The following is a 23,012-nucleotide window of genomic DNA, read 5'->3' on the forward strand; positions in this document are numbered from 1 at the left end:
TGCCCAGGGTGTTGCCGGCTGATGTAACTTACGTTTCCAGTCCAATTTTAAATTCGCCGTCCGCCTGCAGTCTCCATGTCAGCATTTTTCTGGCTTCTGATTGGCTGGTCAAAGCAAAACTTGTTCCATCTGCACACATGAATACAATTTAATAATTAGCATCTCTGCGAGTATGATGTATTTTATATTTACATTGTTCATCTTTTTGTCACGTTAATATCGATTCCGAACGGCCTCAGATGATTACACGGCACAGTTGTGTGCCGTTGTGTTGCATTTTTTTTTGTATTGTAACGGTTTCTATATAATTGTGACGCGTTTGTGAAAAGTTAAACCGCCGCCGTTTATGGATCTGCTTCAAATTAGACATTGTCGACTGAGAGGCTCTTGGCATCCTCAGCAATGTCAGCGCTTTGACGAGCGTTGACAGATGGAGGCTCCTCGGAGGAGAGGGAAGCGTTCCAAATTAAGATCCCCTCCACATTTCCCCCCACAGACTCGGTTTAACATCAGGATGACATTTCGGCCCCTTCGTGTTCACCCCAGGAGACGCGATGGTCCCTCTTGTCTGGGCCTTTTTTTTTTTTTCTCGCCGCTCCTGCCGCGCTTTGATTTGTCACACATAAAAAATCATGGATGAGGATGACAGAGCCAGAAAAACTGAGCCTGCACAGGTCCACTTCGGCGCCGTATGAGCTCAGCATGATAACCCGCAGCCCTTTCTTTGGTCCTAATGACTTTTATTTATTTATTTATTTTATTCATTGTTTGGCTCTTTATCACCTTCAATATGAGTGCAAAACAAGGTGAACGATCATTGGATTAAGTCTGACGCATGAGCGCCTTGACTGAGGAAACACTGCCTCCTAGAGGGAGAAGGAGCGAGGGCAATTTGCAAGCAGAAAGTAGAGAAAGGTTGCAAATAGTACATGCAGCGAAGTAATGACGATTCTGTTGTGTGATTGGCAACTCGTGGATACAAAAGTTAATCGTACCTTTTTTTGTGTAAAAGCATTTAATTTATCTGCCTGTCATTATAAGATGCTGGAATAGATAGATTAATCAATATAGATATTTGTAGTAAATAAATGACGATCTTTCACGGCACATTCGGAATTACTAATACAAAAAAAAAACTATACAGTGTTGAACTTTATAAATAAATATGTACCTCATAAATATGCATACATACATACAGTAATAATATAATTATACAAAGTAAAGAATGTAATAGTTTGTGCATCAAAATTCAATGGGCATTGGCAAAATAATAGAATACATACACATACTACACGTCGATTTGATGCGGAAGAATCACAAATAAACTGCAAAAATTGTCATTTTTGCAGAGGATAAAGAATATATGCCTGAGAGCATCGTTATATTCTCTGTCTCCATGTGCTACTTCCGCGAGGGTTCAAATACAAGTTGCTTCAAGGTCTATAATTACCGACATCAATGAGAATTCCATCTAAGGTGTTTTGCATTGTGTGTTAGCATTAAGCTAGCAAACCTATGAAAGACCAAGTTCATGTGGTTCTGTTAAATACACAATGGGCTAATCCCATTGCTGCACTCAAACTGCAACGTAGGACAAAAATAAAACAATAAAATAACCAGCTAAGTGGCAGCTACGAACGTACTTAAAAAAAAAAATGGGGGAAAAAATACCGCGTTATCACCAAATTTGAACTTCCCATGATTTTTACTGGTTACATATGATTTTTTTTTAGATTATATTATGTTACATTGTTTTCTATTCTATGTTTTAATGAATTGCCACTAATTCAACCGCGGTGGTTCTAAATGTGCTCTATAAATACATTTGGATCGGTAGCAAGCTGATATTTGATTCATTGGCTTGCATTTATTTACATGCCCGCAGTTTGCATTTGTATTTTGTACAGCATGACTCGATGCTTCCCCATGTGTCATTTAAGAGCGAGGAGATGCTGCGTTGCGTTGTGTGAAGTCGTGCCAAGCAGCGACGCCGCAATTCTGATTAGCATCTTGCGACGGACGTCGGTCACAATCTCCATTTGGACCTTTATGGTTTCCTTCACGGAGCCCCCCCGGGGGCCTGCCGCGCGTTTTGTTTTTTTAATCAGCGTCGCAGTAAAATAACAATCAGATGCTCACCACATTGGAAGAAAGCCTCCAGCGCTGCAGCTGATGGCAGAGCGCAACTTTCATTTAAGTTGAGAAGGCGGCTGCTTTAGGTTCATAAACGAAGTGTTGAAAGCTGCTTGCGGCGATGACATTTCCTGATGAAGAATTTGTTGTTGTTGTTCGTTATAGTCTGTAAGCACTCAAGGGTCAAACGCCGACTTGAGAAATGTATCTTGGTATTGACCTCTTTTAAGTCCCTTGCCTAATATGTATCTGTATCTACCGTTACACGCCAAGTCATTACCTTTCTAACATGCCTGTTAACATTTTTCCAAATAAAAGGCAACCAGGGATGCATGGGAAATATTACACGGCATTCCTCCTCCACAAATGTGTACATAAGTCGCAATGTGTCGGTACGAACCCATTGATGCAATGGTAAACTCTGAGCAATTTCAGAAAAGAAAAAATATAATACCACAAAACAGTTGGCTCAAAAAAAAAAATAGACCAATCCACTACCTGGGTCAATTTGACACAACTTTCAGAGAAATTGGGTCATTTTGTACAATATAGCCAAAAATAAAGCAATTTTATTGGGATTTGTGCAAAACAACACAAAGTTGGGTCAAATTGACCCAAATAGGGTTATCTTTAAACCAACTCTGAAAACAGTTGGGTCAGAAGTAACCCTATTTGGGTCAATAATGGATCAAACCACTACTTGGGTCAATTTGTCCAAAGTATTTTCCTGCTTCTTTTATTTTACTTTTTTTATTATTTTTTAAATAGCCAATTTTATTTATTTATTTGTCATACCAAATGGTCATTTTTTAGGGGGTTTGTGCAAATCAAATCAGAAGATGGGTCAAATTGACCCAAATAGTAGACCATTCCATTTTGGGCCCAAATTGGGTTAGTTTTAAACCAACTCTGAAAACAGTTGGGTCAGAAGTAACCCAATTTGGGTCAATAATGGACCAATCCACTACTTGGGTCAATTTGTCCAAAGTAATCTCCTACTCGTTTCTTTTTTTCTTTCTTTTTTTTTGTACAAAAATTAGCCAATTTTATTTATATATTCGTACAAAACGACCCGATTTATTGGGTTGTTTCATACCAAATGACCATTTTTTTTAGGGGGTTTGTGCAAAGCAACTCAAAAGAATGACCTAAGTAGTGCACTCAACTCCAGCCCCCCACCCCCCCTCTTTTTTTTTTATACCCAAATTTTATTTAATTTTTTAACCTAACCCTGAAAACAGTTGGGTCAGAAATTACCCAATTGCGGTCAATATTGGACCGATCCACTACTTTTTGTTCAAAGTATTCTCCCGAGATGGGAGTTTTGTGAAAAGCGACTCAGAAATGGGTAAAAAAAAAAGACCAGAGTAGTGGGTCAGTCCATTTTTGACCCAACTGTTTTAGAAACTAATAAAAACAGTGAACTGTATGTATGTCAGTACCAATCGTGACCCAAGGAGCACCTGTAATTCTTCACAAATGATCCCTGACCCACCCGAAATCAATCTGTCACGCATTTTTGGGTCCAGACCCGCCAGATGAGAATCACTATATTAGGGAATTCGTCGATTTACATTTCCCACACAATGCCAAAGCCCTGAAAGTATTAGATGGTGTCAAAGAAGACTACTTGCGCATAATATCAATTTTCCCCAATGAAATGTATTCAAATAAATGGATCTAGCCCTCGTGAATTATGTGTGCAGATCTTTTTCTCTTGATGGATTGTGGTCGTCCAGTCAAATCCATTGGAATGATCTGAGATGAATATTATGCAAGAGTAAAACGCTTCCCGCTTTCCCCTCGTAAAAAACACGCGCTGAGCCGTCACGCTCCACGCGGGGGCCCGCGTTGACCCGAGTCGCATTTTAACGTCCGGCGGGTGTCAATCAAGCCGCAATCTACGTTAGCATTAGCGTTGTTGTCGCACCGACATGTGGCTGCAATCAGCACACGCAACCGCAATAAACACCAGCAACCAGCGGCCGCGCACACTCGCAGCCCTCAGATATGTGAAGCACGCTGGACGTAAATTTGCTGTCATGTTCTCATGCGAGGCCCGGCCAGGTCCGTCTCACAAACTACACTTCACGCCGACGTGCGTTGATCAATTGTGACGGCAAAATCTCAAGTTCAAGTGCCGGCATATGGCAGGCCATTCCGAGCATCTCGTGCTAATAGTTCACATTTGCGCATGCTGCTACTTTTTCCAATTGGCAAAGAAAAGGTCCGAATTTGACAACAATCGCTTATCTTCCGATCTTTCAATGGACCCCCCGTTTTAAACACCAAGAACTGTTAGGTTCTTATCCTGACTGTTTTTTGGGGTTCTTTGGCAGGGAACGAGGTCAGCTGGAGTTAAGTGCCTGCGACGGGGCAGCAGAGGCACAATAAGCGCAAAATGGGGACGCTCGCACTACTTTGATCTTTTATGATCTTCCGCGCAGGAAAACGGGGGATTTAACCCTGGCGGCGGCAAATCCCCAAATTGTCATTGTTTGTCTGCAGACTATTCAGATCATCTTCAAGATAGATAGTACTTCCATTGAAGCTGCCAAGTAGGAAGTTGGCCTGTGGGAGCGAGGCTGGCGGGACCTCAGACACTAAATGGCGCTCTTTCCCAACAACCCCGAGGCCCTTGCTTGTCGGACATGTGCTGTTCCTATGAACGAGTCAACTAAACGTTCCCAGAACATTGATCTTAGGCTGTTGTAGGCGAGCTGCTCTTAAGCTCCTGAAATCCTTTCTTCTTGTTTAGCGTTTCTGGTTACCAGGATATCCCATCTTGCCCACTTTTCAAGATTGAGGGGCTTTTATTTCCAGGTTCAACAGTAACCAATCTGGTGTTCCAGCATTTGTATGCCACTTGGTTGTATCGTACCCAAAACGCTCATCGTTCCTATGACACCATTTAGTACTTTTCAGAGATGGGAGACTCGACTTGCAGTCCAGTCGACGCAACTTGACTCGAGAAGAGTCTCCCATCTCTGAAAAGTACTAAATGATATCATAGGAACTAGGAGTGGTTTGCGTACGACGCGACTTGGGTCACATTGACTGGGCTCGACTGGGGTCGCATTGACTGGGCTCGACTCGCATTGACTGGGCTCGACTGGGGTCAAATCGACTGGGCTCGACTGGGGTCGCATCGACTGGGCTCGACTGGGGTCAAATCGACTGGGCTCGACTGGGGTCGCATCGACTGGACTCGACTGGGGTCGCATTGACTGGGCTCGACTGGGGTCGCATCGACTGGACTCGACTGGGGTCGCATTGACTGGGCTCGACTGGGGTCAAATCGACTGGGCTCGAATCAACTGGACTCGACTGGGGTCGCATCGCATTGACTGGGCTCGACTGGGGTCGCATCGACTGGGCTCGACTGGGGTCGCATCGACTGGGCTCGACTGGGGTCAAATCGACTGGGCTCGACTGGGGTCAAATCGACTGGGCTCGACTGGGGTCGCATTGACTGGGCTCGACTGGGGTCAAATCGACTGGGCTCGACTGGGGTCAAATCGACTGGGCTCGACTGGGGTCGCATTGGCTGGGCTCGACTGGGGTCGCATCGACTGGGCTCGACTGGGGTCGCATTGACTGGGCTCGACTCGCATTGACTGGGCTCGACTGGGGTCAAATCGACTGGGCTCGACTGGGGTCGCATCGACTGGGCTCGACTGGGGTCGCATCGACTGGGCTCGACTGGGGTCGCATTGACTGGGCTCGACTGGGGTCGCATTGACTGGGCTCGACTGGGGTCAAATCGACTGGGCTCGACTGGGGTCAAATCGACTGGGCTCGACTGGGGTCGCATCGACTGGGCTCGACTGGGGTCGCATCGACTGGGCTCGACTGGGGTCGCATTGACTGGGCTCGACTCGCATTGACTGGGCTCGACTGGGGTCAAATCGACTGGGCTCGACTGGGGTCGCATTGACTGGGCTCGACTGGGGTCAAATCGACTGGGCTCGACTGGGGTCGCATCGACTGGGCTCGACTGGGGTCGCATCGACTGGACTCGACTGGGGTCGCATTGACTGGGCTCGACTGGGGTCGCACTGCATTGACTGGGCTCGACTGGGGTCGCATCGACTGGGCTCGACTGGGGTCAAATCGACTGGGCTCGAATCGACTGGACTCGACTGGGGTCGCATCGCATTGACTGGGCTCGACTGGGGTCGCATTGACTGGGCTCGAATTGACTGGACTCGACTGGGGTCACATTGACTGGACTCGACTGGGGTCACATTGACTGGACTCGACTGGGGTCACATTGACTGGACTCGACTGGGGTCACATTGACTGGACTCGACTGGGGTCACATTGACTGGACTCGACTGGGGTCACATTGACTGGACTCGACTGGGGTCACATTGACTGGACTCGCCATTTTTAAGACTTGCTTGCCTAAAACTTATGCAAAACTAAAACTAACTGATTTGGCATTCATGAGACTCAAATCACTTGGCAAGTTTTGCTTGTTTTTGTTAGCCGAATAGGATAGTTACCCAAGTTATATTTGAATGTTTTCGGAAAACAAGAAAAAATAATATCTAGGAAATGCAATGGTATTTATTGTTTGATAACGGTAAAATAAAAATGACTTAGGTATTAAGCTATTGAGATAAAGATTTGAATATATGTATTTAAGATAGTGCCGTTTGTTATGTTTTCAAAAGAAAAAAATGTGTATAATGTGTACAAATTCAAAGATAAGACAACTATGGCAGGTCGAATCCAATGAAGGAAGGTAAGCTAAATTAACTTCAGACATTAGCTAACCAATAGTTGACCAAACAAACTAAGCTTCATGTTGCATATGCATTTGTTGTAAATAAGAAGACAAAGAAGGTGATTCTGATTATAAACGTGCTCGTAATAGTAGTACAGCGAACTAATGCAAGTACAGATACTCTACCAACATCCCAGAATTTGGGGGTATTTCATGCTTATCGGCGCTATGGGATCAACTGTTGTGTCCATGTTGCAGAAATGGTACAGTATTTCCTGGCATAAACAGTTGAAAACTAACACCGAAAATCAAAACAAGCTGTATTTTCTTATGTATGACATTTTTTTTAATGGACGATGTAAGGGCAGTGTGACAGATGCTGGCGATTCTCGCATTCCCATAGAATGGCCGCTTTCCCATGATAGCAATTAAGAGGTGCTAATTGAGCATGTAAGTACAAGCAGACAAACGCCAATGCTATGCGTGGTTATTTTCAACTTGTTTTTTTTTTTTTCCATTGCAAGATCAATAAGTCAAGCAAACCGGCATGTAAGAATAATCTAGCCCCCGCGGTGTTTAATTCAGCGAAGGATAATGACAAGCAGAACGTCTCTGTGGCGGCAGCGCGCTGTCAACTGCGAGGCCACCCACGGTGCAGCTTCCCCCTTCGCGGACGCAGAAACCTTGCTCGCTCGCACCCTTTCGCCGAGTGTGACGGCACTTTTGGGCAGAAGCCAACACGCGCGTGACAAGACCAGTGCCCCGTTGCCCACGGTGATGTCAGGATGTGCTACGCAGTACATGTTTCGCTAAACTGAGTCTATTTTGGTAGACTCTAAATAGAGTAAAATGTCCACTTGGCAGAGAGTATTTTTTTTTTTCAGTCACACAAGTGTTGAAGAACAAATCCATAGCTAATCTACTCCCTGAGCCACGCAACTCCTGCTGCGTGTTACTATATCGCTCGTCAGTTGCAATTTCCGTAACTCCAAGAGACTAAAAATGATGTTTTTGGTCTCCTCTCAACTCATTCACTGCCATTGACGCCTATAGACGACAAAAATTCATTTGAACTATTTCTATTAGTTTCACATTTTTTTCCACTTTTGTTAACAAGCGTATGAAAACCTAGAATTTTTTTATTGTACATTTAGAACAGATATAAAATTTGTGATTAAACGATTAATTACAATTAAAAAATTTCATCGTCTGACGCCCCAAATTTTTAATAATCTTTTCTTTTCTTTTTTTATTAGGGGCATTTTTAATCTGTTCTAAATGTACAATAAAAAAATTCTAGGTTTTCATACGCTTGTTAACAAAAGTGGGAAAAAATGTGAAACTAATAGAAATAGTTCAAATGAAATGTTGACATCTATAGCCGTCAATGGCAGCGAATGAGTTAATAAGCAAACGGTAGGAGTGGCATAGCTCAGGCGGTAGAGTGGCAGTCTCCCAAGCTGAAGGTTATGAGTTCATTCATCAACACTTGTAACTTTTTTTTTTTAATAAACTAGTCAATTTTAGTCATAATCTCTCCTTCTCCTCTCTGATTTTTTTCATGTGATAGGCAAATTCTCTCGTATGCACTAAAAATACTTTGAGTAAACTCTGAATATTTTACTCTCTTCCAGGGTGTAAATTGTACTTTATTTAGCGAGAGACCAAATACTCAGATTAGAGTAACATTTACTGAATTTACTGTGTACACTACAGTTCGATCCACTAATCGACCAATACATCCAAGGACGCCCATTTGCATGCCTTTCTGTAGTTCGCCCATACTCTATAAGCTGAGTGGCCTCTTCCCTCTGAGAACCTAATTGAAGCCTCGCAATGGTCTCACCAAGTCAAAAATATAAACGGCATGGGGAAGAGTCACAGAAAAGCACAGAAGTGGCGTGTCAGGCGATTCATGGAGCGTTTTCTTTACTTTGACTGGGGCTTGTATTCGAGCTGGCTCCCAAAGTCAGATGTGTGTACGTCTGGCGCCGCACTGTGAACATTTCAAACGCTTTGTGTAACTTGCATTGTTCCGTGTCAGAGGTGTGCCGGCGCAGGCGGCTTACATCTGGTTGCGCAACAGGATGATCATGCGCAGCCTTTAGCAATTAGCGAGGCAGCTTAAAGGTATGTTTGAAAGCTGCGAACGCCAGGTCTGCTTTTTAACAACGCCACCTGACTTTTTACCCTCCGCCGCTAGTGAACGTCAACATGCGGCGGCGGCGGCGGCGGCGCTCTCGAGAATTCTGCAAAAGGTTGGACGGAAGGGTGCATTCAAAATGTTCACGTTGGAATCTTCTTGACTCATGACGATGAACGTGCCTTATACAAGCATTGCTCCACTATAAGTAACCCCGTTTACGTTGGCAGATATGTTGTTTGTCCTTCAGGGAGAGAACAATGCCAGGTTTTCAATTTTCGATTGATTTTAAATCTGACACGGGATCGTGCTGGGCGTGATGTTTTATAGTTGCACTGGCGGCGTACGCGGATCATCCACATGCGGTGCAGTAAAAAAAAAAAGAAAAAAACAGCACAGGGATGAAACCAGCGACACTGCGGGCGAGACCATTTGGAAGCGGATCTGAGGAGATGGATCCTCCGCCTTCATATTTCCTGCTAAAGCAACGCTGTGCCACAGATGTGCTTCGACGGCGGCCTTGGAGCATCACTCGCTCCCCGGGATGAAACCGAAAACGGCAACTTTGGGAGAACTCCGCTGCCGCATTCTCAGCAGTGACTGATGCAAACGTCAGCGCCAGAAATACCTGCCACTGATTACATGTCCTGTTTCTCACTCATGAATCATTTCCTCCATAAACAAGCGACCGACATCAGGTGTTGTTAGCTTAGCGGATGTGAGCAAATGAGCACATGACTCACGAAAATAAACACGTTTCCAGGCATTTGAGGTATTCGACCCAAACAACTAAATCTGTATTGACACCAGCTCGCGTTTCTTCAAGCGATCTGCAGGATGTAGTCGGCTCTGATTTTGGCTCAAGCCGTAAACATTTCCATGCACAAGCAAACACATAGTTGGAATGCGTGTCACTTCATCACGCTGATGAGATTGGAGAGCTGCTTTGGAATAAAAGTGGTAGTGAGGGACCTATAACCCGCTTGGACAAATTTTTTTTACTCGCAGTGCTTCCTGCCCTGTAACGGGCTCTTGGTGCCTGGCATGTTTCTCCACCGCGCCGAACCCCCCTGGATGCGGTTGTTCGAACCCGAGCCAGCGAGGTAGCCAACCAAAACAGAGCATTTAAAAACGGTTTATAAGCTGAAGAAATAATTAGACTTTTAATTCAGGCTTTCCTAAAAAAATGTCCAGAAAGAAAGAGGAAATGCAGAAATTTACCATAAGATGTCCATTAAATTGCCAAAAATGTAAAAAAAATAAAATAAAAATAGGCAGAAATCCCCCAAATTACTGTAAAATGCAGATAAAATTACCCGTGTCAGATTTTTTTTTAAAGCAGGAAAGACGGTTTAAAAAGTAACTATGAAATCTCTCAAAACAAAATAAATCCCGAAAATTACGATAAAATGTCCACAAACTTGCCCAAAAAAAGGTGCATTGTGCCGTTTAAAAAGGTCATGTTTTTTACATCATGCATGCTCCACCAATGCCCAGATGAGTACAAAGAGCCCTGACTGTTTTACTCTGACTACACCTATCAGCTTTCATCTTCCCTTTAGTTTCTTTAGGGAGGGGCGGAGTTTTTTCTTTCACAAAATTGCCAAAGATTTTGCAATAAATTGTCCAATTAAGGAAAGAGGGGCAGAAAATTACCATATGTCCATAAAATTGCCAAAAACGTCGGAAATTTGATAGAAAGGCAGAAAAATCTGAAAAATTACAACTTCCCCCCCAAAAAAAATCCATAATCTACAAAAGGTAGGAAGGTAAATTAATCTCAAAGTATTGGATGTTGCATATTTTTCTGTTATGATGCAGCTCTAATTCGCTCTTGGGCCCACAGTACATTAGACTAACATGAGCATACTTTTTTTTTTTTTTGCTCGTTACCATGTTCAAAGGTTTTGCGGCTCCGGACAGATTTTTTGTCTTTTTGGCCTAAAATGTCTCTCGACAGTAAAGGTTGCTGTAACCTGGCCTATAAAGATGTTTCTAATATTTGGTAACCAAACACAGAGCAATAAGAGCCATTAGCCCAGTTGATAACTCAGTAGTTTATTTTTAACAAAGTAGTCCTAGATAAGAAAAAACAAAACAAACAAAAACAATCTTAAATCAAGTGCACTTCAACCTTTGCCCTCCCGCCATGTGAGGTGAAATTGACAAACTGAACGACACGCTGTAAGGCTTCAGGTGGGCTGTGTCGTTAGGGTCGTCGTCATCATCATTAAAATGGGAAACGGGACAAAGCAGGAGTCAAGGCAGTGGACTCTTTTTGTGCGAAAACCGTTGGAACACCACTGGACTCCACCTGGCCCCAACTCCCACTTTGTTACTCCTTTCCGGCGCTTGTTTAAAAAGCTCTCAGGTGGGAAAACGTAGCGGGGGGAAAAGGTGAACAAGTTCAGGCCAGATGAGTTTCCATGATGTGCCGAGTATCGGTTGTCGGCCACGTGGGGCTCCCAACAAAAGGAGACTTCAAGCGCAGATGTCCAAATTACACCACGGGAGACTTCACATTTGGACTCCCCAAAACTTTTTTTTCCCTTTTTTTTTTTTTTTTTAAATCACAGGAAGTTATCTGGGAGTCAAATGAACCTACTTCAATGTTTCACAATGTTGTAAACCAGCATTGTTGAATCCATTACAATTACGGGTAACGGGCCCGTGATGTCATCGTTTGTCAAAGAAGATTAAGAACTTGTCCGGCGCCTTTCCCACCCCAAACAATTCAACTAAGATCCACTTGTTATCCTCCCCGGTAAGCGGTTAACCAAATGTTACTACCGACCAATATATTAGGCCAGCTTGGACATTGAATGCAGCAATTCACCACTTAGTGCATGTTACATATTACGTAGTATATATAACGATATACAATTTGACATTCGCAGTTCTGGAACCAACACAGCGGAGCGCGGTCAAAGCTTCCAAAAGTGACGCTGGTGGCGCATTGCCCGCTCAGCAACACCAATTAGTCGCGATGCTACGAATTTTACACTTGGAAATGACGGACGGGAAACACGATGAGGTGAGTTAATTAAAAGCAATTACATTGACTGGGCAGCAGGTGGCAGTTTCGATTTCTGTGCTAAAACATCAAATATATCATAGGTTGATGGATTGTCATAAATTATGCAACAAATACTCAGATGTGAAGAAAGTCGTGAATGCGCCATAGAAAAGATGTAGATTGGTCCATTTTATGAGTGTTTTAAAATGTGGGTTGTTGAGAGGATTTACACTAAACACAAAGTTTCAGAATCAACAAAATGTTTTACAGGCAGAGGTGGAAAATCCAGATCCAGAAAGTAAAAACCCTGCCAGTTTGTCTTTAGCCTCTGATGCTAGCTAGCGAGCAGGTAAACAAGCACCATAGGAGCTAGCTCGCTAGCACCTGGTGCTAAAGCCAAACTGTGGCAGGGTTTTTACTTTCTGGACCTGAATTTGCCACCTCTGTTTACAGGTCAACTTAATTTTGACCTTCTCGAAACCTTTGAAAGCAAATGTTCAACTGTTCAATGTTTTCGTATATTTTCCACAACAGGCGCCTACGCCTTTTTTTCCTCATCTCTCTGCTGGAGCCTGCTGTCTGACAAGCTAAGCTAAAGTGGCCAATTCCCTCCGAGGACAGTTTGTTTGAAGTCTCGCATGGTGAATACTGTCGATGATTAGCCAAGTCGCATCTTGGTGTCATGATGTCGCAAATGTGAACAGCAGGATGAAGAGGTTGCACCGGAAAATGTATTGGGCCAATCGTGGATCGAACGGCTGTTGTGAATTTAGAATTTTGCTTGTTAGATAGCGGCAAGTCAAACAGTACTGAAGCATTGAATGTTGAACACTTAAAAGAAGGTCAAATTAAGTTCACCTGTTAGGGTTCGAGTGCATTTTAAGTTTATCCTGATATTTCACCCGAAAGCAATATTCAACTTTTGTCATATACGCGATTGAATATCTTAAACCTTCAAATTTTGTTGGTTCTGGTTTTGAATCTCCAACCTCACGTTGCTCGCACATTGAAAAAGTCTGCACGTGAGGTTCAGTGAGGACTAAATTGTCTTTGAGTCAGTTGAGGCCGCGCATACGTGACCCAAATGAGATCAAGCTTGATAAGAAAAATGATGTATAGAAGGATGGATTTTGTGTTGAGAACCACAAAGACTCAAAAGAGTTAGTAGTAAACTTCCGGGTATTGGTGTGCCAGCAGATTTGTGTGACTCAAAGGAAGTGATATTGTTTCCGCGCAACTTTTTGTGTGATCGCCGGGTTGTGATGAGGTGAAAAACACGAAGTGACACATTTTTGACAAAGATCTCAGCTTTTTAACCGAGTGCACCCGATGGTTGTTGCCAAACACTTTGGACTAACACAACCAGTGACATGTTGGCCAAAGGACAAACTGGGGACGGGGGGGGGGGGCCGTCTTGCAACTCCCCCCCTTGATAAGAACTGACCTGCCGACGCATGTTGAGACGTCAGCGAACGGCGCTGCGATGCATCTGGCAGCGTTTAGTCATGTCTGCGTCAGACGGGGGCCAAGTCTTTGCTGCTGGAACACATTTGGTTGGACATCTACCAAACAACCACTGCAGTCCTACAACATCTCAATGGGGCTGCTTTCTGGAACATTATGGAAGGACGCCCCCTAGTGGAGGCTCCGCATAGTGCTAGAAATGGAATCAAAACCCTTTCTTTCTGGGCAAGTTGGCGCATCAAGGGCGTGACAGGCTTGGATGCGATGACATCAGCACAATCCAGACTGCCACCTGTGTCGCAATGTCGACGCACAATTCATGATCGCGGATCGCACGATTGTGGTCACAGTAAAGTCCATGCACATCATATTTGGATATTAATTAATATACTGCAGTACATGTAAATGGGCGACGTTGAGGTTGATTAGTCGTATAGACAAGTGATATTTAAGACACAATGACGATACACCTACACGTTGGATACATTGCTCATACATTCATATATGTCAACACGTACAGTAAATACGTATATACAGTACGCACAGTACATGTATATATTCATATGCATATATTTATACATATAGCAAAGGAGGAATAAATAGTGAGTTGATTGATGAGATGTGCGACACATTCGGCATTGTTGACTGTTAAATAACTGACAGCTGGCCTTACATTCTATATATATTGTATATAATATAGGAGTATTGACATATATTGCAATGTTTTACTGCACACAAAAAAAAAAGAAGTGCATGGTATGGGATGTGCGAACTGGCAGTGGATACAATGACTTGCATCACTTTTATCCCATGATGCATCAGGAGAGCGTCAAACGGAGAGGCCTCTGGTCGGTTTTTAGGAGGCGCTATGCTAACGCGTTAGCACGGTTGGTTAAAAAAAAAACTGCTGTGGATTCACGGAATGCTTCTATGTAACGTTACATCGCATCGTGATCGGCCGTTTATTTGACTTTTAGGTTTCCGACGTTCGTGGCAGTGAAACCTCTCGGATTGATTGTGCTGTCGTCTTTTACGTTAGGAATCGTGGGAGTACGGAGCGTCGGAATGCTTGAAGTAGCTCGGTTCTATGAGATCTAGCTCTGTGGCGTGATCGGTGAGTTTACAGCAGCTCGTCATGGCGATTCGAAGGTAAACATGGACGTGTGCGTGCGCGGAATGATTAAAAAAAGCATGTTCCAGAATACCCCTCAGACGGGTGCTGGTTTGTGGGAGGAGTCCTGGAGAGCAGCGGGAAACCAGTGAAAGGCATGATGGGAGGTCGTTTTCATTTGGTCTTTAGTTTGCCCACCTCGCCATTCAGCCTGCCCTCGCGGGCCAGCTTCTCGTTGAGTTGGCACAGCAGGCGCAGGAAGCCGTCGTTGGGGCCGATCTCCCTCTTTTGCCGTACGGTGGCCACCGCCTGCCGGGCGTCCATTTTGTGCCGCAGCATGAGGTAAGCCACCACCATGGTGGGCGAGCGGCTGTAGCCTTCCCTGCAGTGCACGTACACCTTCCCTGTGAGACACAACAGGATGAGTTGAACGCAGGCCCAGTGCATTTTGGGTATTGGAGTCTAAAGTTGCTATCCTGGATTTTTAAGCAATCGTTTTTATTGGGTTTTTACTAGGGGTGTCAAAATTTGCGATTTCATTTTGAGTTAATTTAAAGTTCCTAAACGGCACAATTTTTTTTTATGTGCGATTAATGACCGCCCCTTACTTGGAAAGCCTGTACTGGTGGAATTCCAGTCACAACGCAGCAGACACGTCCACTTCAAAATTTACCAGTAATAATAATGCATATATTTGTGAAGAATGGGGTCAAGTCGTATATTACAATTTTAAAAACGTGCAGAATTTCACAAGTTACTTCATGTTAAAGATTAGATAGCTCTTAATATGAAAAGAAAAATGCCCTGAGCCGTCACCAATGTCTTACAAATGCAATTATGCCATCTCGTGGCAGAAAAATGACCTCAACACAAATCAATATCACTTGTTTTTTTACAGTACAGTACATCTTTTTAATTTTAACTCAATTTTATGAATTATGAAATTACTGTATCAATGACCAAAAGATTCAGCCATATTTCTATTAGTTTAACATTTTTTCCACTTTTATGTTAACAAGAGTATGAATAATTACAAAAAAAAATTATTTTATTGTACATTTGGAACAGATATAACATTTGCGATTAATTGTGAGTTAACTAGTGAAGTAATGCGATTAATTACGATTAAAATTTTAATCGCCTGACACCCCTCGTTTTTAATTTTCAGGATCATAGTTTGTGATATGTTTGTAGTTTAAACCAGGGGTGTCAAACATAAAGCACGTGGGTCAAAAGTGGCCCATCAGGGACTCCAATCTGGCCCACGACAAGAGATCACTGTAGGGTGCACTGACGACCACTTAAATGACATTCTGAAATTTGGCTGCAAAAAAATGCGCTAATTTTTGTTGCAATGTGATGACAATAAATAATATTTTCAGTATGTACTTAGAATTTTTCACACACAAAAAAACCCAGGAAATATTTCTGACCTGTTTGGGTTTAAGTGGCCCCTGGTTTAATCAATGAAGCATTTTAAAGGGGCGTCAATTAGACATGTTTTTCTGCAATTCATGGTAGTATTTGTGCCTTTCACCTGCAAGTAGGGGTATATGCCGTATTCTTTTGTATAAATGGCAACTCAATCCATTTTCTACACAAGTTATCATGAGCTGGACAACATTTTAGACCAATTAAGTGAAATTACACAATTTCCAAAAACTGGTGAAAACACAATTTAGCTTCTTCCCTTGCATCTAGTTTCAGACATCATCTCCAAAGCGAATGAAAAGGTCAGCAATCTTGTGCATGGAAAATGAGTCCTCGTATACAAGGAGACGCCGTCTGCACTGCAGCAACGGTGATGCAGCCGCTCATTAAAATCCACCAACCTTCGACCTTTGAAAACTGGCTCGCAAACAACGCTCACAAAAATGAGCCGATAATGTCGCGCGCAGCAAAATCGGACTCTGCGGCAAAACACACCGGATCTTGGCTCCGAATATTCAAGTGGGTGCGCTTTTTTGTTCCGCGGAACGCTGATGAAGCACCTTTTATATCTAATATTTCATGTAAAAGATATGAAGAGTAGAACAACGCGTTCTACAAGTGCTCTTGCTCATATCCAGGGACGTGATCTGATAATGGAATATGGAGCAGGACTCTGGCGTGAGTCGGAATTAGCCACAGATGATTGGCTTTGAGAGCACAATGCATCATCACATCAATTCATTCAATAAATGTCTGGTGGAGAAAACTTCATTGAAAGAGAAAAGTCTCTATTTTTTTTTTTCTACACACTTGAGGATACCGACATGGAACGCACAGGTTGAAGCTGACCCGCAAATTTTCACCTTTGCCGTTGTTGTGCGCGAGGGCCTTGTCGACAAAGCCGGCGCCCTCCTCGAAGAAGGCACTGAGGTCAAACTGCTCCGTGTCGTTGGCCTTGATGCCGTGGTAGACGATGCCTGTGCCGGCATAGAAATCGGCGCTGGTGTTGACGTGCATGAAGGAGGTGCCCTCCGCCATGTTGAGCACGTGCGTCACGCCCAGCTTCTGCAGGCGCATTGCATTCTGGGCCACGAACCTGCAGAGGAAGGAGACAAGTGTTCATCCCCCCTGCTGAAAAATGAACATAAAGCACTGGAACAGCACACTTGGGGGGGACGGGGGGGGGAGGATGATTGATGTGTAGATACAACAAACATCACACTGCAGCGATATATATATAAATATAAAAAATAAAAAATAAAGCATGTCAGCACAGTGTGTTTCAAAGTGATATATACGCTGCATCTTTCATATTAAAAAAAAAACAGCTCAGGGAACATTTTGCTGCTTCAAAGAAGGTTTTTTTTTTTAGCTGAGGCAGGCCTGTTTCTACAGTATCTGTTGTTGAGGGAATACAAGATAATTAAGCCTCAATATTGCTTTTCCTTGATTTATTGTTAAAATTAGTATGTCATGAGCAATTATGAGGTGTGTGGATTCTCTTGACAGGAGTAAAGCCCGCTCCATCACAAATTCTAGGTTCATGGTCTCACCATTTTGTGATTTTTTTTCCCAACAGTTCATAACTATTTTTGTTCTGCTTCCCACTTATTTTAGCTGCAATTCCACTGTTGACCACTAGATGGTGGCACATTATTTTGTTTGACGCTAAATTTGGCTAAAGAAGACCACTGAAAAAAGGAAGTCAAGTATATCAGGTCACCTTAGTTTTTGCTGAAGATTACTGAATGTCAATCACCTTCAATCCTGCTTTTTACGCCTACAGCAAGTAATGGCTAAAAGGTTCAATTTATAATGTACATCTTTGGGTATGATAATTATGTACTGCATATTGGGAGACGATAAGCCAAGTTTCTTAGTTTGGGGTGGGAATAAATACAAAATCACTGCCTATGCTATTTCTCTGTAAATGTGTTTGCTTTATTTAATAATAATAAAATTTAGAGCCATAAATGCCATTGAAACATGACTAGGGCGTATTTAGCATATTTGATCATGAGTTTCACTTATTCCAAGGGTGATCTGCAACATAATCCCAGTGATGGAGAGAGGATTATTGTATTTGTATAAACAGAATGGACCCAAATTCATCAGTACATACATGCAGATCTGTTACCGCCACCACACTAAGGAATTGTATGTTCTGAATTAACTTCCCATTCCATTTTTCTTCTTTTTTGAGGTTGCTCAACCTCTAACACCCACCACGTCTAAAAGCAGTTTGGAGATAATTGCACTGTCTCTCATTCAAACTATGGATTGAGACCTCAAGTGGGTCAACTCCTCGGGGAGCCTCTCAGAGAACGTAATGAACATTTTTCAAGGACTGGACCACCTTGCCTGCCCCGGCGTAAGCTTCATGTGAAGAGGGCAACGCAAACAACAGCTTTTATCCAATTACGGTTGCACCGAAGCAGACTCGTCAGCACAAAAAGGTCCGCGGGGTCCCCGAGGGGGTCGCAAACTTTAAAATCGCCAATCAATACCGCCACGTGATCTTTCCCTCCTGTTGGACACGCCCACTTGAACAGCGCACTAATTACACAAGGCCGATTAGAAGCCAAAGTGTTTGTAGGCTTGTCGGCATCGCTTGTATCCGGACTTGACTGGCACGTTTATATTGATCTTGTTGTAGCAGTGATCCATTAAAGCGCAAGCAGAGCATCCCTCTTCCTGTCTCGACGGCGATCCGAGCCAAAAAAATGGAGAGCAGCGGGATGCTAAGCGCCATGCCTTCTTCTCGAGTGTCAGTTCGCTTTTTCCTTGACAATAGCGCCATGATAACCGTGGGTCAATAAAATAATACACATGTAAGTTATGCGATGCGTCAAAAGGTTTATACAGAAGATGACAAGGGCTCGCATTTTTTTGATGCAAGTTCGGGTCTGTAAGTGAGGGTCAGTCACTAAACAGTTTATTCACGATCGTCCATTTCCGTCCAGTTCAGGTGCATCGCTCGGTGTGTGGCTGCCTTAAACCAGGAAACGACTGAGTATGAGCTGTGAGACGTAAATCCCCATAGACACGTTTCATTGGAAAGCAGATAGCTGCTGGGCAGCCAACAAGCTCAGATTTATGTTTCTCTCTCCAGTTTCATCTGCTACGCTTCCCGCAAATGACTACATCCACATGATCCTTTGTGTTTCAGCAGAGGCATGCTTGGATGCTGGTGCTTTTCTTTTTTTTTGGGGGGGGGGGGGGGGCTCAAGTTCATAGCGGATATGGAGGTTATTAGTCAGTCAGTATTGCCAATTTAGCAATAATTTAGTCAATTAAAGAGACTTTTAAGTAAATTTTGGAACAGTTATAAATGTGAATTCTAGGAAGGCACAACAAATACAATTACAATGCCACCCCTCTGCAAAGTTACGTCCCCCTCCCCAAAAAGACTTTCTAAAAATAAATATATTTTTTAAATGACTTCCTTAAAAAAAAAAAAAGCATTTATGACTCTAAGAAGCAATCTGACTGAAAAGAAAAAATATTCACCCATTGAAAATTTGACTTTTTAAATTAAAAACGACTTTTCCTAAGTAAGTTCAATTTTTTCCGCTCAAAAAAATGCAGCTTTATTTCCTCTAAATTTAATGTTTCTGATTTTATTTTTATTTTTATCCTTCATCCACTATCGGCGGCGGCAGAAATGCCTCCAAAAAACAGGTGGTTGCATTTCATGAATGAACACAAAGACAGACTAAAATAAAATGTTACTCTTAACTTAACTTGAGGAAACGCAGCTGTTTTGTAATGCTGAAGCAGGAAAGGTTAACAACAGAAGCGGTTTAAAGAATGAATGTGTACAACAAAAAACGCCATCATGGAAATTTTGTAATGATCAAAAACTTTGGCACAATTCGTATTCTCTTTGCCATCGTATGAATTGTAATTTTCTTTGCATGACCTCAAATGCATCAAAACTACATGAAATATGTCGATATAAAAGGAGCAAGGTACCTTTCAATACTTTTAGTTATGTCGCCGTGCCTGAGAAAAAAAATATTGTAATACTGCATGCAACAGCAAATCATTAAAAAAACAAAAAAAAAAAAACAATGAGGCAATAGAGGGGATTCCACTGTGTGTCATATCTAAAAATAGAGAATTTGTCACATAACTATATAATCTTATTTTTCCCTACCATAACCTAACATCAAAATGTTAGTGTAGCCCCCACCTATTTTTCCTATGTGTCGTTGCCCTGAGTGTTTTGTGTATGTTTAATCTAATCACTTACGAGCTACCATAACTCAGGCTCATGACGGCTTTCGGCAAAACGTAATTCTAAAGTGACTCCAAGTGAAAAGAAGGAAAATATATTATGTCACCCTGTCCAAGTCATGGCTTTTTTTTCTTTCTTTTTTTTTAAACCTTCTGAAAAGAGAAAGGTTGACAATGAGACCAGTCAATTTCAAGAAAAACGGGAGACTGTTGTTAACTGTTGTTAATAAACATTGAGAAGAATCGATTACTTGTACTTGTATCGAATACTAAGTTGAAGACCTTTTTTTTTGGGTGGAATACTTGATGCAGTCCAGTCACATTCAGACTCCGTTTCCAGTGGCCCCCACATAAACTTTTTAAGACCCCTGTTATAGACCTGTCTAGGTCTAGGATTATGCAATTTCAGGTTAGGCTCAGTCAAGGTTTCTGAATTAGGTTTAAGGTTCGGTGCAATTCTATTTTGGTCGGTGTGTATGAAAGCATCCAAGCCCTAGGGCATACATACCTGTTTTAAAACACATGTCTTTAATTGGTGCGTTGTCGTGACGTTGATACGCAACACCCACATTAGAGGGCGCCCCAAAGGTGTGTCGGTAACAAAAAAATAAAATAAATAAAAGACAACAACAGGCGGTCGCTGGCTGGCAGGCAGCAAAACAAACACGAAAAAGGAGACAAACACTCACGCATTGCCAATGTATATCCTGGGGAAGACCTCGTTGAAGTGCTGCGTCGGTAGACTGTAGAAGCCGCTGCCGTTCGACAGGAGCTCGTTCAGTTGCTGGACGGTCACCTCGCCGCCCTGAGTCGACGCCGCCACCGATACAACCGCTGGGACGTCTGCCACCGCCGCCGCCGCCGCGGGCTGCTTGGCGGGACTGTGGTGTTTTTTCATGGCGCCACAAAATAATGAAGGTCAGACTGAAGTCGTCGAGGAAGCGGCGAACCTTTTACTGTGGTTTAAGCTCATCTTCATATCGCCGCACGTGAGTCGCGCGCGCACTGTCTGGTCTATTGGGTGTCTGACAAGAGATGACGTCAAGTTGTACGGAATCACATTGACTACTTCCTGTTTGAATACTCAATGTAAAAGTCTCAGGCGAATAGTCATAGTTAAAATTAACCGTTTTTGCTGAACCTCAAACATACTTTACAGTGTTTGAATCGTTTATAAAATATATACCTTTGAGTAACAGGGTCCATCACATTGCAGTACAGTACATCACGCTGACACAACATTTTATTTTGAAGTCAAGCTTGGTTATTTTTCGGTAATGTGTCACTTCCTAGCAGACACGCCCCACCGGTGAACGCACGCCCGTCTGTGTTCCACGCCCGACGACGGCCACACTTTGCCGTCAGTGCGGCTTCTCGAGGTAAAAAAACATTATATGAACACATTGGGAAAGCAGCGAGTAAATGCAAACGCACGATGGGAGGATAAGTTAGCTCACGCGTGCTAACAAGACGTACTTGTATTAACCCTGTCCTCCTCTAGATGTCGCCATTTGCTCTTGTGGTTGTAGACTGGATGACGTTACTTTATGTATCCAAAATAAAAAACAAGTGTCTCCAGTTCGTAACAAATTATTTTATTTTGGAGCTTCTTTATACCCACAAAATGGCTAAGTAACGTCTCTTTAACAAATTATTGGTTGAATTAGGCTCCTTAAATCCATAGCCTGACCTTAAAATAGAATATGAAGTGTAAACTAGTTGGTACGTTCTTTGAATATTCAATGTTTCTTATTTACCATTTTGTATTTATTTATTCGTTTATTCTTTAATGTACAGTACTTTTCAGTTCATTGCATAGTTATGACAAGCACTGCTGTTATGAAGCCAGCCACAGAGGGGCGCCAACTTTCCATTGAAGCTGCACACATCAGTGGTGACGGTACATGTAGATATAGCAGGGATGACGTGACCATTTTTTCCCCGGTGCACTGAGCAGTGTGCACACTGAAATAAGTTATCAATAATTGCCGCATTTAATCACGATGTCAGAATGGTTACATGCATCAAATGTTACAGAATCCGGGCTGGTCACGAGCCAATTCCAAGGCAATTGAAGACAAACAAACAACGGACTGGTTGCCAGCCAATGTCAGGGCACAATGGAGGAGTCGCCAGCCAGTTATCTTACAAAACCACACTGATAAACAAGATGGGGTTCAATCAATTTTGGATGATGCATGCAATCATTTATCTTAAACGGTTTGCAACTTGCACAACTCATTGTTTCAAGTCTTTTTTCTTCTCTACGGTTGTTGTTGTTTTTTTAAATTGAGCTTTGATAAACAACGGCTGCGTAAATGAGGCCACTTCACTCAAATAAGCAAGCCAGTCATCATTTTTGTGTTTCCGTGGAAAATGTGGGGAGATGCAGACCGGCACCTTGGCAACAACAACAACTGAGTAGACGGACAACATGTCCAATTGGATGTTATAATTTCATTCAGCTGACATTATACGTTTCAACATCACAATAATATCTGAGGTCTTGTAATGCCTCATAAATTGCAGAAACACTCCAGTAAAGTAGGATAAAAAATGCATTACTGATAAATTATAGGCAGGGGGGTTTAATGACATCCCGTGTCCCTCGTGGCTGAGGATAACACTAAGCATTGATTTACAAATAGTAGCTTTTTTATTGACAGTTTCCCTCCTCATCCCGCATCCACGCCGCTTAATTGGATCGGGACCACCTGAGTCCGTCTGCAAATCAGCTCGCGGT

At 42.9% G+C, this 23,012-nt stretch overlaps 1 protein-coding gene across 2 annotated transcripts; it reads right to left on the reverse strand.

Moving 5' to 3' along the window:
- Window positions 1–31: 31 nt before the first annotated feature.
- On the reverse strand, window positions 32–21,287 carry dusp3a (dual specificity phosphatase 3a). Of its 2 annotated transcripts, XM_086064945.1 has the most exons (4): window positions 20,959–21,287; window positions 16,894–17,126; window positions 14,798–15,003; window positions 32–129 (listed from the first exon to the last, which is right to left on the reverse strand). In XM_086064945.1, exons 1-4 carry the CDS (start codon window positions 21,165–21,167, stop codon window positions 109–111), a joined length of 669 nt encoding a protein of 222 aa, XP_085921071.1. In that variant the 5' UTR covers window positions 21,168–21,287; the 3' UTR covers window positions 32–108. The 2 variants fall into 2 exon arrangements, with proteins under 2 accessions (XP_085921071.1, XP_085921070.1); XM_086064944.1 differs by lacking the exon at window positions 32–129 and having other exon boundaries at window positions 11,046–15,003.
- Window positions 21,288–23,012: the final 1,725 nt, after the last annotated feature.

Source organism: Leptonotus elevatus, chromosome 20 (assembly GCF_054856555.1).
Source record: "Leptonotus elevatus isolate MCC_2025b chromosome 20, RoL_Lele_1.0, whole genome shotgun sequence".
Taxonomy (NCBI): Eukaryota; Metazoa; Chordata; class Actinopteri; order Syngnathiformes; family Syngnathidae; genus Leptonotus; species Leptonotus elevatus.

Coding starts and splice junctions, on each gene's coding strand:
- dusp3a (XM_086064944.1), bottom strand. CDS start 21,167: ATGAAAAAACACCACAGTCCCGCCAAGCAGCCCGCGGCGGCGGCGGCG. Junction 17,127..20,958: donor AGGATATACATTGGCAATGC/GTGAGTGTTTGT, acceptor CTTCCTCTGCAG/GTTCGTGGCCCAGAATGCAA. Junction 15,004..16,893: donor CGCGCACAACAACGGCAAAG/GTGAAAATTTGC, acceptor TGTGTCTCACAG/GGAAGGTGTACGTGCACTGC.